Genomic DNA, 21,142 nt, shown 5'->3' with positions numbered 1-21,142 from the left:
GACAAAAGAAGCATGGAGGATCGGGTAAGAAAACAAGAATGAGTTGCGTGATATGCAACGGAGATCACGGAGTACCATACTGCAGAGAATTTCAGGAACTCAATGTAAGAGACCGGAACAGGATAATACGAGAAAAAGAATGGTGTGCGAATTGCCTAGCACATAAGAAGGAGAAACAATGCTTTTCACAGATTAGGTGCAAACAGTGTGGCGGAGACCACCACAAAATGTTGCGTTATGAAAAAGGAAACAAAGGCAACAGAAGAACCACAAATGAAACAAAAGGAGAACAATCACAAGAAAGAAATGGAAGAGATTCGAACAGTAGAAGAAACGGGTACCAATCGGACAGGTACAGAGGAGGAAATAATTATTCCAACAACGCCAGAGAACAAAATAACGGAAGACGAGAAAATACGCAAGAGAACAAGGGGCAAAGAAACAACAACACACAGCAAAGAGGACAGAACTCAGTTAACTGTGCGAGCCATAAGGAAGGTGAAGCATTACTAGCCACAGCAGTAGTACGCGTAAGGGATGCGAATGGAGAGTCTCTCATAATGAGAGCATTGATCGACCAAGGGTCACAATGCGCATTTATAACGGAACAAGCGGCGACGGCGCTAGGAACAAAAAGGCAGCCAATACAGGCGACCATATCCGGAATAGGCTCGTCAGGGGAAAAGACAGCCAACTGGAGTATGAAACTTTTGATCGGAAATCATTACCAAAGTGACTTCGACATGGAAATAGAGGCACTGGTACTACCGAAAATAACAAGGGATTTACCGGAACAGGACATAATCCTACAGGACTATAACGAGAAGAATGTACTACTGGCAGACCCAAGATACTACAGGGTAGGAAAAATAGACTTACTGCTAGGAGTAAAAGAATATAGTTACATATTGACAGAAGGGATGCACAGAATAAGTAATGGACTCCTAAGTCAAAACACCAAACTAGGTTGGATAGTTTCGGGGATAGCACGAGAAAGGGAGACTACAAAAGCAGAAGTATGCTGTATGATATCCAGACAAGAAATGGACATACAAATAAAGAAATTCTGGGAATTAGAAGAAGTGAATCAAGAAACAAGTTTATCAGTAGAAGAGCAAGAATGTGAAGAAATGTATCGACAGACAGTAAAAAGAAATGAAGAAGGGAGATACGAAGTGAGAATTCCGTTTAAGGAAGACGTCACAAAGTTAGGAGAATCTAAGCAGCAGGCATTCGCCAGATTAATGCAACTAGAAAGGACGTTTACAAAAGACAAACAGTTAGAAGCGAATTACAGACAATTCATGGAAGTTTATGAAAACCAAGGTCATATGGCAATAGCAGAAAACCAAGGAGGCGGTTACTACCTACCTCATCATCCAGTGAGAAAGGAGGACAGTACTACAACAAAAATAAGAGCCGTGTTTGATGCATCAAGTAAAAGCTCATCAACAGTAAGCTTGAATGATATTATGCACACGGGGCCAAAATTACAACAGGATTTGACAGATATACTATTGAGATGGAGATCCCATAAGGTAGCATACTCAGCGGATCTGGAGAAAATGTTTAGACAGATCAGAATGGCAGAAGAAGACCAAATGTATCAAAAAATACTCTGGAGAAAGGACACAAAGGATCCAGTGCAAGAATATAAATTGAAGACGGTGACATACGGCACGGCCGCAGCACCATTTTTAGCGTTAAGAACAATACAACAATTACAGGAGGATGAAGGAGGGAATTTCCCAACAGCATCGAAAATAATAAAAGAAAATATGTATGTAGACGATATACTAGGAGGAGCGGAGACGTTAAAAGAAGGGAAGCAGCCCAAAAGGAACTAATACAAATTTTCAAGAAAGGTGGATTTACACTTAGAAAATGGTTGAGCAACGAAGAAAAAATAATGGAGAACGTACCGGAAGAAATGAGGAATGTAGACTCAAAAGCATTTAAGCAAGAAGAAATACGAAAGACGTTAGGAATACATTGGTCACCTAAAGAAGATACAATCAGATTCAAGATAGAAATAACGACGACAAAGAAAATAACGAAAAGACACATACTGTCAGAAGTAGCAAAACTATATGACCCATTAGGATGGATAGCACCAGTAGTAATTCAGGCGAAAATGTTCATACAAGAACTTTGGGAGCAAAAGACCAGTTGGGATAAAGAATTAACTAGCACGCAACAAAGCCGGTGGAAAGCATATCAGGCACAATTAATAAATCTTGAGAAAATAACATTACCTAGGTGGAACAATTTAAATAAAACAAGCAGAGTAGAACTACATGGATTCGCAGATGCGTCTCTGAAAGGATATGGAGCGGTAATTTATTCAAGGGTGTTAGACCCGGAAATTAAAACGAATCTAGTGATAGCAAAATCTAAAGTCGCACCATTGAAAGGGAAAACGACATTACCAAGATTGGAATTGTGTGCCGCGGTACTATTAGCAAATTTAATGAAGAAAACCCTACAAGCATTGAACAGGGAGAACATGGCAATATATGCATGGTCGGACTCAACAATAACCCTGGCTTGGATAAAGGGATCATCAAAAAGATGGAAAATGTTCGTCGCCAACAGAGTAGAGGAGATAAAAGGAGTTATAGGACCAGAAAATTGGCATAAAGTGGATACAAAAGAAAACCCAGCGGACATCCCCTCACGTGGAAGTACCGCATCAGAGTTATTAGAAGCAGAGTTATGGTGGAAGGGACCAACTTGGCTGACGAGTAAACAATCACTTAGGCTAACGGCAGAGGATATACCTGAAACAAATGAGGAGGAAGTCAAAACGAAAGTAACGGCGCACATGGTAACGATAAAGGAGGACATATGCGAGAGATTCTCGAATTTGGAAAGAATGAGAAGAGTAGTATCATATTGCATGAGATTTGCAAACAACTGCAGAAAGAAGGACAAAAATCAAGGACAACTTACAGTCCGAGAATTAGAGGAAACATTGTTAAAAGTGATAAAGCTCACAAAGCTCAACAACTTCAAGCAAGAAATCAATAAGCTGGAGAAGAAACAGCAACTAGACAGGAAGAACAAATTAGCATCATTGGTACCATTCCTGGATAAACAAGGGATTCTAAGAGTCACCGGAAGGCTGAGGCACACGAAGCTACAGTACGCGGAAAAACATCCTATAATTTTACCTAAGGACAGTGCACTAACAAAATTAATTATATCGGAGAGTCATACAAGAAATCTACATAGCGGACTACAACAGACATTACAGTACATAAAGAGGAAATATTGGATAATAAACGGAAGAAGAACCGTGAAAAATCAATTAACTAAATGTATAAAGTGTAGGAGGTATAAAGGACAAGTAGCACAACAGTTAATGGGAGACCTGCCGGAGGACAGAGTGAACCCGAGTCATCCCTTCACGAATACAGGGATAGATTATGCCGGGCCGATAAAAATAAGTACTACGAAAGGCAGAGGACAAAGGAGTTATAAAGGATACATTGCAGTATTTGTGTGTCTGTCAACAAAGGCAGTACATCTCGAGGTAGTAAGTGATATGTCTACGGATGCATTTATTGTGGCGTTCAAAAGATTTACGGCACGCAGAGGACAGTGCATCAACATTTACAGTGAAAACGGAACCACATTCGTAGGAACGGCAAATTTACTAAAAAAGGAAAATCAAAACATAGAGGACGAGATAAAACAAGGATTAGTTGCACTAGGCACCCAGTGGCATGTCATACCTGCATATGCGCCACACTTCGGAGGATTGTGGGAAAGCGCAGTGCGAATAATGAAATATCATTTGAAAAGAATCATAGGGGAAACAGTATTAACATATGAAGAACTGAGTACGGTGCTAACACAAATAGAAGCCTGTATGAATTCGAGACCATTATGTGGATCATCAGAAGACCCAGAAGGGAAAATAGCAATTACACCAGCTCATTTCCTTATAGGGAAAGAAATCGTATCACCGAATCGGGAAGAAGAGCTCACGACGTATTTGAAGATGCCAGCAAGGTGGCGAATATTGGAAAAAATAAAAAGAGATTTCTGGAAGATTTGGAGGCAAGAGTACCTGCAACAGTTACAACAAAGGAATAAATGGCATAAAACGCACCCAAACATAGAAAAAGAAGAAATAGTCATAATTAAGGAAGAGGATACACCTCCAGGTAGATGGCCATTAGCAAGGGTAATAGAAACACACCCTGGAGCGGAGGGATTAACCAGAGTAGTGTCAGTGAGAAAGGCAAACGGGAAAATAACAAAAAGGCCTATACATAAGCTGATAAAATTGGAAAAAGAGAAACAGGAAAAACCAAAGAATTCATCAGGATCAAGATGGAAGAAAATACTAATCGCAATAATGTTTTTAACACTATTAAAACCCATGAATGCAGAACTGTATAAAATATACAATCCGGAACCAGGGTTATTTACAGAAGACCTTGGAGAGGTTTACATAGACCGGGGAACATTCCGAATAAAGGTGCTAATCGAAAAAGGAAGAGTTCAAAAGGAGCATCAACTGATAGGAAGTATGAAAGAAAGCATACAGGATCTGTGTCAAGAGAAAAAAATCGTAAACTGTAAAGAGATAATAGGGAAGTTAGAGGAAGGACGAAGGAAAGCGGAGTCAGTAAGTGAGGCGTTGACAGTAGAAATAAAAGGAAGAGAAAAAAGAGGAATATTAGGCACAATATTAACCTCCATATTTGGAGTGAACGACGAAGCCTATAGTGACATTGAGACACTAGACAAAAACCAGAGAGAATTGATAAAGGGGTCACAGCATCAGGCAAAGATAATGTTAGAGACAATAACGTCAATAAACCACACGGAGATGAGGATAAATGAACAACTGAATAAGTTCCAAAAAGCACTAACAACCGGTCTACGAGATATATATAGAGGTCTCAACGAAGTAGAGGACAAAGCACAAAGATTAGAAACCGAATATAGCACGTTACGAATACAAACTATAGCATTACAAGTTACGGAGTTCATAAACGAATATATTCAATTTTACGAGGGAATATTAAACCTTCACTACAACCACGGCCATTTCATTGATATAATAAAGGCGGGTCATATAGCCAAGTTAATAGAAAGAGCAGGGAAGATACTACCACAAGGAGTGGAAATACGACGACAACCCATTATAGAAACGGAGGTAAGCCATGACGACAAATATATAAAGGTCATCGGCTACTTCATAGTGACAGGGAGAAATAATTACAACATGCTCAAGGTCACTGCGATACCACTTAAGGTCGAGGGGTCAGTGTTGCATTCATTTGTCGCCCCAAGAAATCTACTGATTGTAGATTATAACACTCTCCACTACTTCGAATTGACCGCAGAAGATAAAGCAATATGCTTACAGTTGGCACGGGCACAGATAGCGTGCTCCCCAACGGCTGTAATGAACATGGATACCAAACCAAACTGTATACTGGAAGAAATTTATGAGCGATCTAAGAATAGCACATGTCCAGTGGTTACCCGGGCAATACATCAAGCTCAGTGGAGTAAGATGGGTACACCCAACCTCTGATTAATAATCACACCGATTCCGATACACCTGTCCATTATCTGTGATGGAAATCGATATTTCTGAAACTCTCGCCCCGATGCATCGCCCAAACGAAAAACATTACACTACTCATAACTAGCAGTGGAGTGGAGACAGCGATAACCAGTTACCTAAAGACTCCGATCACTCCCGTAGCGCAGTTGCTGACGATGACACGACGTAAGTTAAGTACGACTCCACCCACACACATTAACACACAAGGAGATGAGTTCCGTACTATACTATTGGAAGAAGAGAGTCTGGAGCAAGAAGTCGCGCATACGCCTTGGCGAAAGATACACGAATCACATTGGGCTTATTTAACGGCCACCGGGGTCATTACTTCGATAGTGGTGATTTGTCTGCTCATATTGTGGAAATACTGTCCTGTTACCCGAAAATGTCGCTCAGTTAAAACACTTAGTCAGAAACCCGAACACGAGGTACCTACATTAGCTCGTAACCGGAAAGACGACTCCCCGTCGACTTCCAAAGCCGACATCCCTCTCAACACCTTTTCATCTAATAGTCTAATTTTGATCTAAATATAGAGTCGGACGTTGAAAGCTAAGTTAACAGTTGGAGAAATATTGATTATTCTTAAACTATTTATGTTGTAATATTAGAAATATACTTATTATATCTTATGTTTATGTTATAATTGTAAACTTCGAACACTGACACTTGGGACCGCTTTTCCGGCGGGCAGTATGTCCAATAACAAATATTCAGAATTCATATCCGATATTGAACAGAATAATTATACCACCCAGTAGATTGCACGAATTTATTTGTTTTTATATTCACACACGTAGATTATTAGTTTAGATCCAAATTGGTCAATTATCAACAATATAATTTGGAAATGACACGAAAGTGCTGACAAAAGTAGAATTATTTACCTTAATTAAATATACAAATCACGCGGGCATCGTGTCACCAATGACCCAATTTAAGCTTCTATAAAACCAAGATATCTGGCCTAGAGAAAGAGCATTCATCAGTCTACATCAGTCTTTAGCTAATCGCGTATCAGTAATTAATCAGTGTTCGGAAGTACTCCCGGGGTAGAATTACCCTAGTGTCGGTTCTATCAATAAATACCTTTATCGCTATTCGGTGTTTATATCCTAATCTTTATACGGACTTTATACACCCTGTACGAATAATTATATTAATGTTTATATTGCTGAATAGAGAATTAAATATCCTTTTAAATGAGATATCACATGATATATATTCTCATTTAAAAAAATCACCGATTACGTCATCAAACCCAGATGGATGACGTCACTAGTATGATATCTATGCCAAAAAATTGATTGTAATTTAAAAATAAAAATCTACCTTTTTCGGAATTTTTTGTTAAAGTCGCCGGTTTACGAAATAATGAATTTATGCGTTGCTTTATGGACGCACTGTATATGTAGCATAATTTTACTGGCATGCGATATACGAGAAACCTTCTTCTAAAAGTGCCTATCTTCTGGAGATGTTGGCGACCACATTGACCCATCTTATTCTATTTACGGCAGCTCGAAATAGATCAGTTGACGTTAGACCAGGACCAGTCCACTTCCTAAGATTGGCCAGCCAGGATATACGTCTACGTCCAGGGCCTCTCCTGCCCTCAATCCTGCTTTGTAGAATCAACTGCAGCAGTCGGTATTTTTCATTACGCATAATGTGGCCGAAGTAAGCCAATTTTCTGTTCTTTACGGTGTTAATTATTTCTTTGTCTTTTCCTAGCCTCTGGAGAATAGTTATATTAGTTGTGTGGTGTATATATGAGACCCTCAACATACGTCGGTAGCACCACATTTCAAACGCCTCTAACCGCTTTATGGCATCTTCTGTCAGGCTCCAGCTTTTAACTCCGTATAGGAGGACACTAAAGACGTAACATCTAAGAATTCTTATGCGTACATTGATACTTAAAGACAAGTTGCAGAGAATTTTCTTAAGACTGTTAAAAGAGCTTCTGGCTTTTGCAATACGAGTTTTTATTTCGTAGCTATGATCCCAAGTATCCTTAATGTTGCAGCCCAGGTAGCATATATTCTGTACTCTCTCTAGAGGTGTATTGTTTACTGTAATTTGGGCGTTTATGTTGGTGTTTTTACTAATGATCATTATTTTTGTCTTCTTACAGTTTAGTTTTAGGCCGTATTTGTTACATGCTTCTACAACATTATCCATGATCCTTTGGAGCTCCTGCGCACTATCCGCCAGCAATAATGTATCGTCTGCATATCTAATATTATTTATAAGTTGTCCATTTACTGCAATACCATCTTCTGATTCGTCCAAGGCCTCTCTAAAGATGTTTTCAGAGTATATGTTAAATAATGTTGGTGACAGTATGCAACCCTGTCTGACTCCTTTTTCAACCGTGAAGATTTCGGACAGTTCATTTTCGAATCGAACTGTTGCTTTTTGTTGGAGATATAAGTTTGAAACGAGTCTTATATCCTTACCATCGAGTCCTGATGTTTTTAGGATATCGATTAGTTGTCCATGTGGGACTTTATCAAATGCCTTCTCGAAATCTATGAAACATTCATACACATCGCAATTGACATCCCTGGCTCTCTGTATTAGAACTTGCAAGCTGAAAAGTGCTTCCCTCGTTCCGAGTCCTGATCTGAATCCAAATTGAACTTCACTCAGCTGTTCTTCTAATTTGGTGTATATGCGCGAGTGAATGATAGTAAGGAGTACTTTAAGTACATGGCTCATCAAACTAATTAATCTATGTTCTTCACATTTTCTAGCGTTGGCTTTTTTGGGAAGTGGAATGAATATTGATAGTAGCCAGTAAGTTTTGGTAAGTAACCAGTCTCGTATATGTTGTTGAATAACTTCGTAAGAGCTGTAATTTGTTGTGCCTCTAATAGCTTTAAAATTTCACCATGCACCTCATCAGCACCTGGTGATTTCCCATCTTTAATCCGCTTAATGACCATAGTTACTTCTTCGTTTGTTATTTCTGGGCCATAGGGATTGTCTATTTCATACGGACTTCGTGCAGCATCTTCGAATAATTCTTGCATATATTCTTTCCATCTTCTTAATTTATCTTCAATTGTAGTCAACATTTGACCTTCGACGTCTACGACTATGCCTATATTGCGTTGTTTTCTGATGTTCTGTACTTCTTTAATCTTTTTGTGCATATGGAAATCGTCATGTTTGCGTTGTAGTGTTTCAATTTCTGTACATTTCTCCATCAGCCATGCTTCTTTTGCCCCTTTTATTTCTCTTAGTATACTCTTATGCAACTTTTTGTATTCATTGTCATTTCTACCTTTTAATTTCCTTTGCTCTTCCATCATCTGCAATATTTTATCTGTCATCCATTCTTGCTTCTTTTCTCTTTTTGATTTAAGATATTCATGCGAAAGTGTGTTGATAGATGTCTTCATTTCGTTCCATTGTTCTTCTACGCCACTAGGAGCATCTTCAACTATTTTCGCAAAATTCTTATTAATCTCTGTTTTTACTTTTTCCTGGATGCTATTTTCTTTTAGTAGTTTTATATCTATCTTGGGTCTTATTTTCTTTTGAATTATTTTGAGTCGTATGTTGATATTTGCAACTAACAGACTATGATCTGAGAAGACATCGGCGGCTGGATATGTTTTTGTTGAGGTGACAGAATTTCTAAACCTTTTGCTTATGTTAATAAAATCAATTTGGTTTCTTATGATTTTCCCTGGGGTATCACCAGGTGCTTTCCATGTATAAAGCCTACTTGGATGTAATTTAAAGAATGTGTTCATTACAACCATATCCGTCTCTTGGCAGAATTGTATCAGTCTTTCTCCTCTTTCGTTTCTTGTGCCAAGACCATATGACCCCACAACATTCTCGACTGTACCTTGTCCTATTTTGGCGTTGAAATCGCCCATGATGATAGTTATCTCATGTTTTTTTGTCAGCGTTAGAGAGTTTTCTAGAGTCTGGTAGAAATTTTCTATTTCTTCTTCGGTTGATTCGGATGTCGGTGCGTAGACCTGAATGATATTTATATTAGAGGGACTTGAATTAATCTTCAATAGCATAACTCTATCTGATATGGGCGTAAATCCTATTACTGCTTTGGCTATTTCCCTTTTTACTATCATCGCTACGCCATTTCTGTTTCTTGTTGTGTCATCTCCCGAATAATAGATATGGTGTTCACCTATAATTTGTATGGCCAGAATTTGGCCATACGAGAAATATGTTCTATAATTGTCGCATTTATGGAAGCTGCCTATTTGAAGTTATACGTCTTTAGGCGCGATATAGGGAGTGAATTTTTATTACGCCACGCGCATGAGCATACAAAAAGTATGGAGTTAGTTACTAAATCTTTCAAGTTATGTATGTATCAGTGTAAAAAAAGTGTGGAAAGAATATAGTAGTGTTTTTAATAAATATATTTATTATAACTTTTATGTCTTTGGATTTGTCTTCCTCGGGAGTATGATAATAAGTATTATTAAAACATTTTTATATTTATACTTTACTTCTTAGTCTATTTGTTACCGTGATTTGTCATTATGTCCGAGAAATCATGTAAATAGCGCGATTGTGGCTGATTGGTAGAGCGTTCGACTACAGATCGAGATGTCCCGGGTTCGAATCTGGACAATTCCTATTCTTTTTTTTTTTTTCATTTTTGGTATCTATTGTTTTAATTAAAATTTTTGGAAAGTAGTTTAATATTTAAATAAAATAAAAATAAACTGTTTAAAGTAAATTTATTTCGTTGAAATCATATAATAGAAGTACTTCTTACGTGCGTACAAAGTACACACACATTCTTTTTTATGTATTGTCGTTGTTGTAGATTTTGTCCAGTCTTCAGGCCATTGTTTGGAATGCCATATTTGGTTACAGAGTAGATAAAGTAATTTTACGCCAGTTTCTTCTGTGGCTTTGAGCATTACTGCTGCTATCATATCTTGACCTGGTACTTTATTAAATTTGAGCTTACTGATCGCCAGTCTTATTTCATTTTCAAGTATATCAGGTTCTTCCTTGTCAGGGATTTAGTTAACAAGTTCTTGGCGTTGAACATCTTGATATAGGTACCTGCAATACGATCTACATGTATCTGCTATATCTTCTCTGTTTGTTCTCAGAGTTCCAGTGTTGCCTTCAATGGCCCAAGTTATGGTTTTGAAGTCTCTTGATAGGTAGCGTTTTTTCTAAATAGATCTCTCGGCTGATTATTTTGATCATTCCCCTCAATTTCTTTGCATATACTTTGATAGTACTGTTTTTTGTCGGTCTTGCATCTTTGTTTTATTTTTTATGGGGTTATTTTTAATAAAATACTTTCACCCCCCGAGAATGGGTGGCATCCACCCCCAGGGTAAAATCACAAGTTGGCACCATGTCACTTTTGTTTCTAGAGGCATCCTCTAACCACTTACCAAGTTTCATGAAAATCGATGGAGGTTCACCGAAATCGAAGGTAAATACTCACATCCACCTTCAGTGACTGCACTATACTAAGCATTTCAAGACTTTTGGTCCACTTTGTATAAATTTTTTATATTTTTTTATGTAATTATGTTTATTTACAATCTACATCATTAAAAATAAATCATCATCATTAAGTAAAATTGTTCCATGTTTTTGGGCATGAAGAAGAGACTTCCAATGATATCTCATCTTATTCTATTTATGTTAAAGTTTTAAAATAGGTCCTGAGGTCAGGTTCTATCTAGTCTCCTTGTGACAGGACCATTATGGAATAATTCCCTTACTAACTCATTGTCATGGTGAATGGTACGCTCGCTTTGTGATTCCGAGGCTCGATGGATTTCTTCTCTGATGAAAGGAAATTTTTTATGAAGTAATTAATGTGTCTCGTACTTGAAACCAGAGGCGTGCGGTCCATGGAATCGGGAGAAGCGCCGCTTCCCTATTTATTCGTCGATATAAGAAAATATATTATTAATTAATATTTAATAATAAAATTTTTTCCCTAATCCAAATAATCTACATATTAACTAGCCAATAGGCACTGAAAAATATTAAAAATTAATAATCGCGTACGAACGAACTCAATAAGCACACAATTCAACTAGGTATTTGGTCCACTCCTGGCAGAAGCGCATCTCAAAATCGCCGCTTGTCATGCAGTTGTCCCTTTTAAAATTGGTTAGGGTTCAATGACCGCACCCACTAGTCGCGCGAATTTTGGTATGTTATGGAAGCGCTCGTCCTATCGCCTTCCCGAAAGTGAGATGCTCCGACCGTTACTGCTGCTAAGGGGTGCTTAGGTATTACATACATTCGCTTAAAGAATATTTCGATTTAAATTTTTTGCAGAGATATTTCCTTTTACTGATCTTTTATTTGACATTTTACAGAAATCAAATGGTATTGCATTTTGTATAAGACAAATTGATGACTTTATTAATACGATAATTAAAAAAACGAGAGCAGTGTAAAAATATTTGGGATAAAACTGAACATATGGGGTTTGAACATGAAAGAAAAATAATGAAGATTGATAATTTCGGAGACAGAGAGACAGAGAAAACAGAGGAAACAAAAAACCTTTTGATAATATTCTACAACAAATGAATTCTAGCTTTCAAAATTTTAACGATTTAAAATTTGTAGAATTATATATAATCTTAATATTTCTAATTATAATTCATCAAAATTTCCCTCAGAGGAATTTATGTCATTACGATTAAATAATGAAAATTTTTTGATATCCCAGCTTTGCATTCTCAGTTAAGTATCATTTATGAGACAACTGACATGAATGATAAAGAAATACCCAGAAATCTGGGATTTCTTTATAACTACTGGTTTAAACAAGTCGCTGTGTGAAGTGGTCAAGTTGTGTGAATTAGTACTACTAACTATCCCAGCCACAAGTGCATCAGTTGAACGAAGTTTTGCAGTATTAAGATGCATTAAAAGTTTCAAATTAAGAGTTTAAAAGAAATTCAACAAGCGAAGACAGACTTTGAAAGTTAGCCCTATTATCCATTAAAAAAGACTGCATTCAACAATTATCAGAAGTTGATAGGAGAATAGACCTCGAGTATAAATAAGTGTCATTTTAGTAAAAGTTGTGTGTTGTGGAAAATGCCTCGGAGTATATTTTTTTTTAAATAGGATTCTTCTTTAGAAAACCAAGCCCGGCGCGAGGACTCAAGGCCCGAGCTAGCAATACAGATCAATGATAGGTCACTAGTCACTAGAAATAGCGGGAATAGAGTGCCTCACGCATTCACGCGTCACGGATTTAGTGTGTGAGTCCTTGTACGCAGGACGTCTCACATAATTAAGTACTTTGCTGATAGAGAGCCCCTGCGCATCAGAGTGTTATCAGGTGGAAAGTTGCTCGACCCTCGACCCTTAAGAAAATATTTTTATATCCTTATTGAATCGCTTTCCCTTTCGAAAAAGTCACCGCACGCCACTGCTTGAAACTCATTCTGTATGTTTAGATAGGTACATTATTATTTATCTTTAATATTTGTATGGATTCTGTCATTCATACTTAATGTAAAATATAGAGATCATAATATTTTAAATGCATCAAATGCAACTTAATTATCTTTGTAGTTATCTCAAAATATTATATCTAACTCATATTTTAAAATATATATCATCATTTTGTTTATCTTAAAAAGGGACCTGAGTGTTTATAATCACAAACTTTTATTATAAAATTCGAACTCGCAGTTTGTATTTGATGTTTTAAGGATTAATCCGTAAAAATAATGTTTGTTATATTATTTCTATTTCAAATTTTAGTGACAATCTTTGTGGTAAGTCTGCAATAATTGCGTTATTAATATTTTGTAGTCGGATCATAATCTGATCCTCTATTGTTGATTATCTCCGTATGTTGAATCTCTGTAGAGACGTGTTAAACAATAAAAGTAAGAGTATATATTATTATATCCTCCTCATTCCTTGAGTCCATATAGAGGGTGGTGACACTCTAAATATTGTTAGCTTGCTGTCTCCATTGGCTGCGATCTTGTGTCAGATGGACAGTGTTACAGCTTTGTAACATATCGATAAGAATATTCCTTTACTTACACGATCAATATAATTTATCGCATCTTCTACTACGACTTAAATAGATACACATGTTCAGCCATCTGCTCTTTGCAGCTTCCAATTAACTCGAATATGAAAAAAGTCATTAAATTACTAATCCATTGGATTCCTCCGTATTTCCGTTGACTGTCGCAAACATGACGCTCTGAAAACAAATTTATAATCTCGATTCCCAGTTATTTCTTCTTTTTCACACGTTTCCAACCTTCACAAAAACAATTTATTGGTCTAAATCCACATATGGATTAATGTATCTTGGATTAGAAGCTCAAATTCAGTCCGTTATTATTTCAACTTAATATACCCTAAAAACTCTGAATGTCCTTTCATGTTGCGACTGCACTAAAAGGTTTTATTTCCTTATAATTTAAATTAGATACGCACAAAAGTTAATTGCCGACTTCTTATGCGGTTCAGAATTAACAGTTATGCGCAGTGTTAGTCAGTCGCATTTAACTCAACTCAAAATGTATTCACGATTGCCAAGCTGGCTCAATTCACAATTCTCTCGTTACTCTCGTACGTCCATAGTTTGGACAATCTCACGTTTATTAAGCATATTTCTCATTCTATCATTATTGCGTACAAGTTTGACACTCAGAACGCGGTCCACGTTCACTCACTTAGCACAGTTGTGTACTAAAATTCGCAATCGTTATTATTGTACAGTGTTTATAAAAAAGTGTTTGTGTTATAAAATAAAACAATTATCTCCATTTATTATTTATTTTAACACCGATTTACACTTCGCTTTTACTCGACAAAGATAATCAGAGTGTTCGTAATCAACCACTATAGAAGCTGGTTCCCGTCTTATGTGAATAACAAGAAGCATTCAACAAATCAATTTACTAACTGGTGAAGTGTTCTATATAGACGGCTTCGTATAGGGATTTTCTCACTAAAGTTTTCATTTGGTCTCCCCATCGTGTTAAGAGCTTTTCCTCTTGGTCTTTGGCCTTCTAACCTTCCTTGGAATGGTTCCCATTCTTCTGGCTACGTGGTCGACAGTGGCGTAACAAACTCCGTCGGGGATCCCCCGCAAAATTGGAAATGGGGCCCTTTAAAAAAATTACTAAATGCAACTTATGTAACAAAACATCTACATATACATATGTTTGTGTACCTATTTATGCACTGTTTATAACAGCTTTATTGGTATAGAACTATCATTTACAACAAATTTATTGGTATAGAATAGAATAGAAAAAAATTAAAGCGTAGTCGCAAAATTTCGTGCCAATGCTTTTTAAATCCATTTATTTTCTTCGATTCCTGAGAAAACTAGTAAGTATTTTTGAAAAATTAAAACGCAGAATGAAAGATTACATTATTACCGAGGGCCGAAAGTCCCTGAAAACTTCTATGTTTAATTCAGTAAGTTACAGGGGTGAAAAAAAAAAGAGAAAATTTAGTATGATTTTTAATTTCAAATATCCCATTCAAAAGAAACTTTTTGTTTATTCTAAGGGACTTTAAGCCCTCGGTAATAATGTAATCTTTCATTCTGCGTATAAAGTTTTCAAAGATATTTATTAGTTTTCTCAAGATTCCAAAAAAAAAATGAATGTACCTATTTAAAAACTAAGAGTCCGAAATTTTGAGCCTACACTCTTTAAATTATTACAATATTACATAGTATTATTCTATGAGATGAACAACTGTCTTCGTGCACTACTATCAGCGAATATATCTACAATTATTTTATTAACATCTATCTGATGGGCAACTTGGTTTTCAATACTTATAGCGCTAGAGAACTTCTGACATTGTTCTACGAAGATATGGTTTTATTAATTTAAGTTCAGACAAATATCTCTCTGAACTAGTGGTCGTGACGGATAAAGTTGAAAACAAAATGTAAGCATGACACACTTCTGGTATGCAAGATGCAAGCACTAGTGCAATGAAAATCTATAAGAATAATTTTGGCTGCATCATAAATAATAGAGTCCGCTAATTCCAACTCTCACAACTTAATATGTTTTCCATCTTTTGAGCTATTTTGCCGCTTATTAGTGCGCTCATCACTGTATAATATTAAATTTCTTCAGGATTTAAGATGCGTTGATCATGTAATAATTCATCAAAATGCTTCTTAACTCTACATTTACACTCTACCAAACCTTTTGATTTTAAAAGTACAGGGAAAGACACAAGTAGTAGTAAAATCTTTGGATTCTTGTAAGAATGACGTACAGTTTTATTTAAAGATTTGATAAAAATTCTTTACAGTTGTAATATAAAAGTACTACTTTATTTTCTAAAATAGATGGGAAGACAAATTCAAACTGTTCCATAATTATTATTGTCATTCTCTACTCACGATCTGTGGTAGTTAATATTATTTTAGACAATATTTTTAAAATTGTCATATAGTTCTGCTTTACACCAAGTACAGTTTGAAATCTGGATGACCACCTAGTCACCGATAACGTTTTTAGAGAAAACGATTTTGGTTGGACGTTTTTCAGCATTGTTTGCTAAATCGATCGAGGGAAGTTTTTGAAGATTTACGGACACTTCTGAAAAACGTTGCGTATGCATGCTTAAAAAATATATCAATGATATATTTTTACATATATTAGACGACCTGATATATTGGGGCCCTCCGCAAGCTTCATGGTGCGGGGGCCTCTGTTACGCCCCTGGTGGTCGAAGTAATTTAATAATGTTCGGTTTAGGTTTTTTAATAGCCTGTATTTTCTATGAAGCTCTTCCAGAATTGACAGGTTGGTTCTGTGTTATGTTCAGGACACGCGTTAAATTTTTCTATAGACCCACATTCTGAAGGCTTCGATCTTACTTCTATCGACTTTTTTTTAGAGTTCAGGTTTCAGGTGCGTGTGTAGCAATGGGAAAAATAAAGGCATTGACCAACCTGAGCAAAGTATTCATTGTTATTGTTGCGTTTCGGGACATTACAGTCTATTCTTGATTTCTGAGGAGCTATCACCATTGTCGAAAAAAATTAACACGGGCAAAGACTCAACTTCTTACACCAGGAAAATGTATCCATGATGAACTCTTTTTTCGATAAAAAGCCTAAGCGTAAATGGACATAGATAAGCCTAGATGGCAGTGTCAAAAATGAGATAGATTTTATCATAACGAACAGAAAAGAAATAATTAAACACATTAAAGTATTCCAAGAATTTTCGATAGAAAGCGACCACAGATTAATCGGAGTAAAGATACGATTAAATAATGTCCACTTGGAAAGAACCAAGATGCTCTTAAAAACACGAAAGAAAAATGGATTCCCCCGGAAAACAACAAGCGTTTGAGGCGAAATACGAACAGCATAGGGAACAAAAATATGTACAGAATAAGAAACAGAGATGGAAACATTACTACGGATAAACCCGAAATCTTCAATGTAATGCGAAATGTATGAGAGCACCAGCGAAAGGCAAGATCAGTCCCTGCTCAAAATCACAAACGAGGGGGGGGGGCAGAATTATTAATGTCAGAAATAACACCATACAAATTCATAAAGGCACTTTCATAAATGAAAAATAACAAATCCCTTGACGATCACCGAGTAGTGATCGAGGCGATCAAACAAGGTGGAAATAAAATTATCCAAAATTTGACCAAAGTTTTCACAGAATACATCTACCAAGGAAAAACCTCTCCTCAATGGAACAATGCAGTCATTGTTTTATTATACAAGAAAGGAGACATCATAGATCTAAAAAAAACTACAGTCCTGTAGGTTTGCTATCACACATAATGTATAAACTTTTCACAAAAATTATCAAAAATAGTCTGATTAATTATTTATATGGGAAATAAGCCACAATTAAAATGAAAAAAATAATTTTATTAACGTTTCGACGCCCAAATCGGGTGCCGTTGTCAAAATACAAAATATTACTAAAATAAACAAAAGTGTTGTTGCTAAGCAAAAAAATTCTTCTAATAATTTATTTAATCTCACTCATTTATATTGGCAATTCAGATATATATTATACATTTAGTCCAGGGTAATAAGGTTTTTTCCATGACACTCGAGCAGCCAGGGTACTAAAGCGTTTTTTCGACAGGTAATACCTATAAGAGCAAATTGTAACTATTTCCTGCGTAGGATCTGGCGGCCATTTTTATTTATAAACAATTAAGTGTCAAAAATGGCATTTTTACCTTTTTTTCAAATCAATGGAAAACAGTGAAACTTATGGTTTTTTAGTACAAATATCTTTGAGATTATGGAAAAAGCTTTAAAATGACGTATTACAAAGTTTGATATACTCATTTATTGTTAATATAATTTCGAAAAAAGGTCGGAATTGCAAAAAAAAATAATTTTGCAATATCTATTGTAAAAATTAGTGTACAGCTTTGAAATTTTTTTCATATAAGGGTTCTTTGGTGCTTAATATTATAATATTTGTGTGCTTACTTACTTTTGTTTTGATTAATTGGATAATTATAGGATGAAATAAAATTAATAAAACACATGGTTCAAATTGACATCTGAGAGGGGCTGCTCCCTCCTCTTCTCTTTTTTGTCACTTTATTGAATAGGCAATTTCTAGCGAATGCCAGCCATCTAAATGATGTCATCATGACATCTCCCTTCCTAAGATAATAATTCAACATTCGCTAGAAAAGAACATGTCAAGAACTTAGAAGCTATTACAATAATAAACATGTAGACCCATACACATATATACACACATATACAGATAAACAGCTTATACACTATGATTAAAGTTTAGCAGAAAGTTAATTACCAAATTATAAAATCATAAAATACATTGCTTACACATTATAAATTAGGTCGAACAGGAGGTCTAACAATTCGCCCAGATCTTGTTCTAAAAGATGTATGCTCAGAGATTACAGTTGAATTATTTATTTCATGATCTGATAAATCTGTATCACATCTGGAAGAGTGATTAGAACTTACACTTGAATTTAATGAATTTTCAACAGTGTCGCGTATGTGTGTGCTATTTGCAGAAGGTGCATTATCATATTGAAACTGATTGTAACTACATGAAGCTTCACCTGAATTTACATTTTTCAACTCTACTTTTATTAGGTGAGCTCTATTTCTTACTACAACATTATTAGTTCCACATAATCTTATTTTATATGATCTCGGATTAGACAGTTTTTCAACTACTATACCATCTAGCCATTTTTCTTTGTTAGATTCATTAAAATTTTTTACTTTAACTTGATCATTAATTTTTAATACAGGCAATTCTTTAGTATTTTTATCATAGTACTTTTTATATTGATTTTGCCTTTGTGTTAATTCCTTCCGTACATTGTTTTTTACCACTTGTGGTCTCAAATTTGATTTTAATACAGGAAAAGTTGTTCTAACTTTGCGACTATATAGCAATTCAGCAGGACTTGGAACTTTATCTGATATTGGTGTATTCATTAAATCTAATATACACAAATAAGGATCTTTATTAGATTTGAATGCCTTTTTTAACATTGACTTTGCAGTTTGTACAAATCTTTCTACCTGACCATTGGATTGAGGAAAATGGGGACTAGATGTTTTATGAGAAAACCCCCATTCTGCAGCAAAACGACTGAACTCCATAGAAGAAAAGCAAGGCCCGTTATCAGAAAACACAACTGTAGGGATTCCATGTCTGCAAAAAATTTGTTTTAAGAACTGTATTACTCTATTACTAGTTTGTGACGTTAAAGCAGACATTTCCACGAATTTTGAATAATAGTCAACCACTAAAATATAATTTTGTGAATTAAAAACAAATAAATCAATTCCGACTTTATCCCAAGGGAGGTCAGGAATGGTGTGAGGCAGTAAAGGTTCTCTCTGATTACATTTTCTCTCTGATAGGCAAATATTGCAACATTTCACAACATTTTCTATATCTCTTGACATTCCTGGCCAAAAAAAATATTGCCTAGCTAATAATTTTGTTTTCTGTATTCCTTGGTGTGACATATGTAATTTATCCAGGGTTTCTTCCCTTAGATGTTTAGGTACAAGCAATTTATTATTTTTTACAATTATACCTTGAACTACACTTAGTTCATCTTTAAATGGCAAATATTTTTGAAATTCTTGATTTATGTATTTACTATCAGGGAATCCTTCTGTAATTAATTTCATGAGTTGTATTAAATGAGGGTCTTCTGCAGTTTGTTTTTGAAACTCTCTAATTTTACAATTTGAAATTGGGAAACTCTCTGTAATGCTTAGAAGCTGTGATTCAATTTCACTGAATTTATTTTCAAATGTTTCATCATATGATTTTGGAAAAGCCCTACTTAAAGCATCAGCAAAAAACATATCCTTACCTTTCTTATAAACAATAGTAAAACTATATGGTTGTAACATGACAAGCATTCTTTGAAGTCTAGCTGGAGCATCCACTAGAGGTTTGTTAAAAACTCCAACAAGAGGCTTGTGATCCGTCTCGATTGTCACATCAACACGACCAAAAATATACTGGTGAAACTTCAAACAAGCATTAACAATAGACAGCATCTCTTTTTCAATTACTGCATAATTTTTCTGAGTTGGTGTAAAAGCCTTCGAGGCATATGCCACAGGTTTATTATTTTGTAGTAAAACAGAACCACATCCAAACTGACTGGCATCTGTTGAAATCACTACAGGACATTTTACTGAATAAAACTGTAGGATAGGTGCTTCAACTAACAGCTTTTTTAATTTCTGAAAAGCAGTTTCCTGTTGGTTTTCCCAATGAAAAGAAATATTTTTTCTTGTCAGAAGTCTTAATGGCTCTGTAAGCTCAGAAAAGTTAGGTATGAAACGACATAAATAATTTACAACACCTAAGAATCGTTGTACATCTTTTGCAGATCTTGGTCTTTGCATCTTAGTAACAGCTTCAATTTTTTTCTCATCAGGTTCCAGACCCTTTTTAGAAATATTATATCCCATATAATTTACAGAAGCTAACCCGAACTTGCATTTATCTCTATTAAATTTTATATTATTTTTTCTAGCAATATCTAAAACCTGTTTTAATTTTTTATTGTGACCCTCAAGAGTATCAGAATATATTAATAAATCATCAAAATATAACCCTATTTCTACATTTTCAAATAATTGCTGCATTTTCTTTTGAAAAACCTCAGGAGCTGAAGCTATGCCATTTGGCATTCTTAAAAAACGATATCGACCAAATGGGGTATTAAATGTACATAGTTTACTGCTGTTATCATCTAACTGAATATGCCAAAATCCGTTGCTAAGATCCAAGACAGAAAAATGACAAGAACCTTTTAGTCGACTAGAAATATCATCAAGTGTAGGGATATAAAAATGCTCACGCTTAATAACATTGTTAAGATCTTTAGGATCCATACAAATTCTTATATCATTATTAGCTTTTTTATTAACTATTACAAGAGAATTTACCCAATCCGTTGGTTCTGTCACTTTTCTAATTATCTCAAGTCTTTCCAGCTCCTTCAGTTTCTTCATCAGTTTGTCATGCATTGCAAATG

At 35.5% G+C, this 21,142-nt stretch overlaps 3 protein-coding genes across 4 annotated transcripts in view; 2 read left to right on the top strand and 1 right to left on the bottom strand.

The window, feature by feature from the left end:
• The window catches only part of LOC114329493 (venom carboxylesterase-6), a 337,686-nt gene that overhangs the window by 36,376 nt on the left and 280,168 nt on the right, over window positions 1-21,142 (top strand). The window lies entirely within an intron of this gene.
• The window catches only part of LOC114342824 (nuclear envelope integral membrane protein 1), a 112,669-nt gene that overhangs the window by 43,693 nt on the left and 47,834 nt on the right, over window positions 1-21,142 (bottom strand). The gene's annotated exons all lie outside the window — the stretch shown is intronic.
• The window catches only part of LOC126880100 (juvenile hormone esterase-like), an 88,462-nt gene continuing 80,529 nt past the window's right edge, over window positions 13,210-21,142 (top strand). For both annotated transcript variants that reach the window (XM_050643794.1, XM_050643793.1), the window contains exon 1: window positions 13,210-13,368. In XM_050643794.1, the coding sequence (XP_050499751.1) occupies window positions 13,321-13,368 (48 nt within the window). In that variant the 5' untranslated portion in view covers window positions 13,210-13,320. The remainder of the gene's footprint in view (window positions 13,369-21,142) is intronic.

Source organism: Diabrotica virgifera, chromosome 2 (genome assembly GCF_917563875.1).
Source record: "Diabrotica virgifera virgifera chromosome 2, PGI_DIABVI_V3a".
Classification (NCBI taxonomy): domain Eukaryota; kingdom Metazoa; phylum Arthropoda; class Insecta; order Coleoptera; family Chrysomelidae; genus Diabrotica; species Diabrotica virgifera.
Note: the sequence above shows the minus strand (reverse complement) of the source record. Positions and strands in the feature narration are given on the sequence as shown.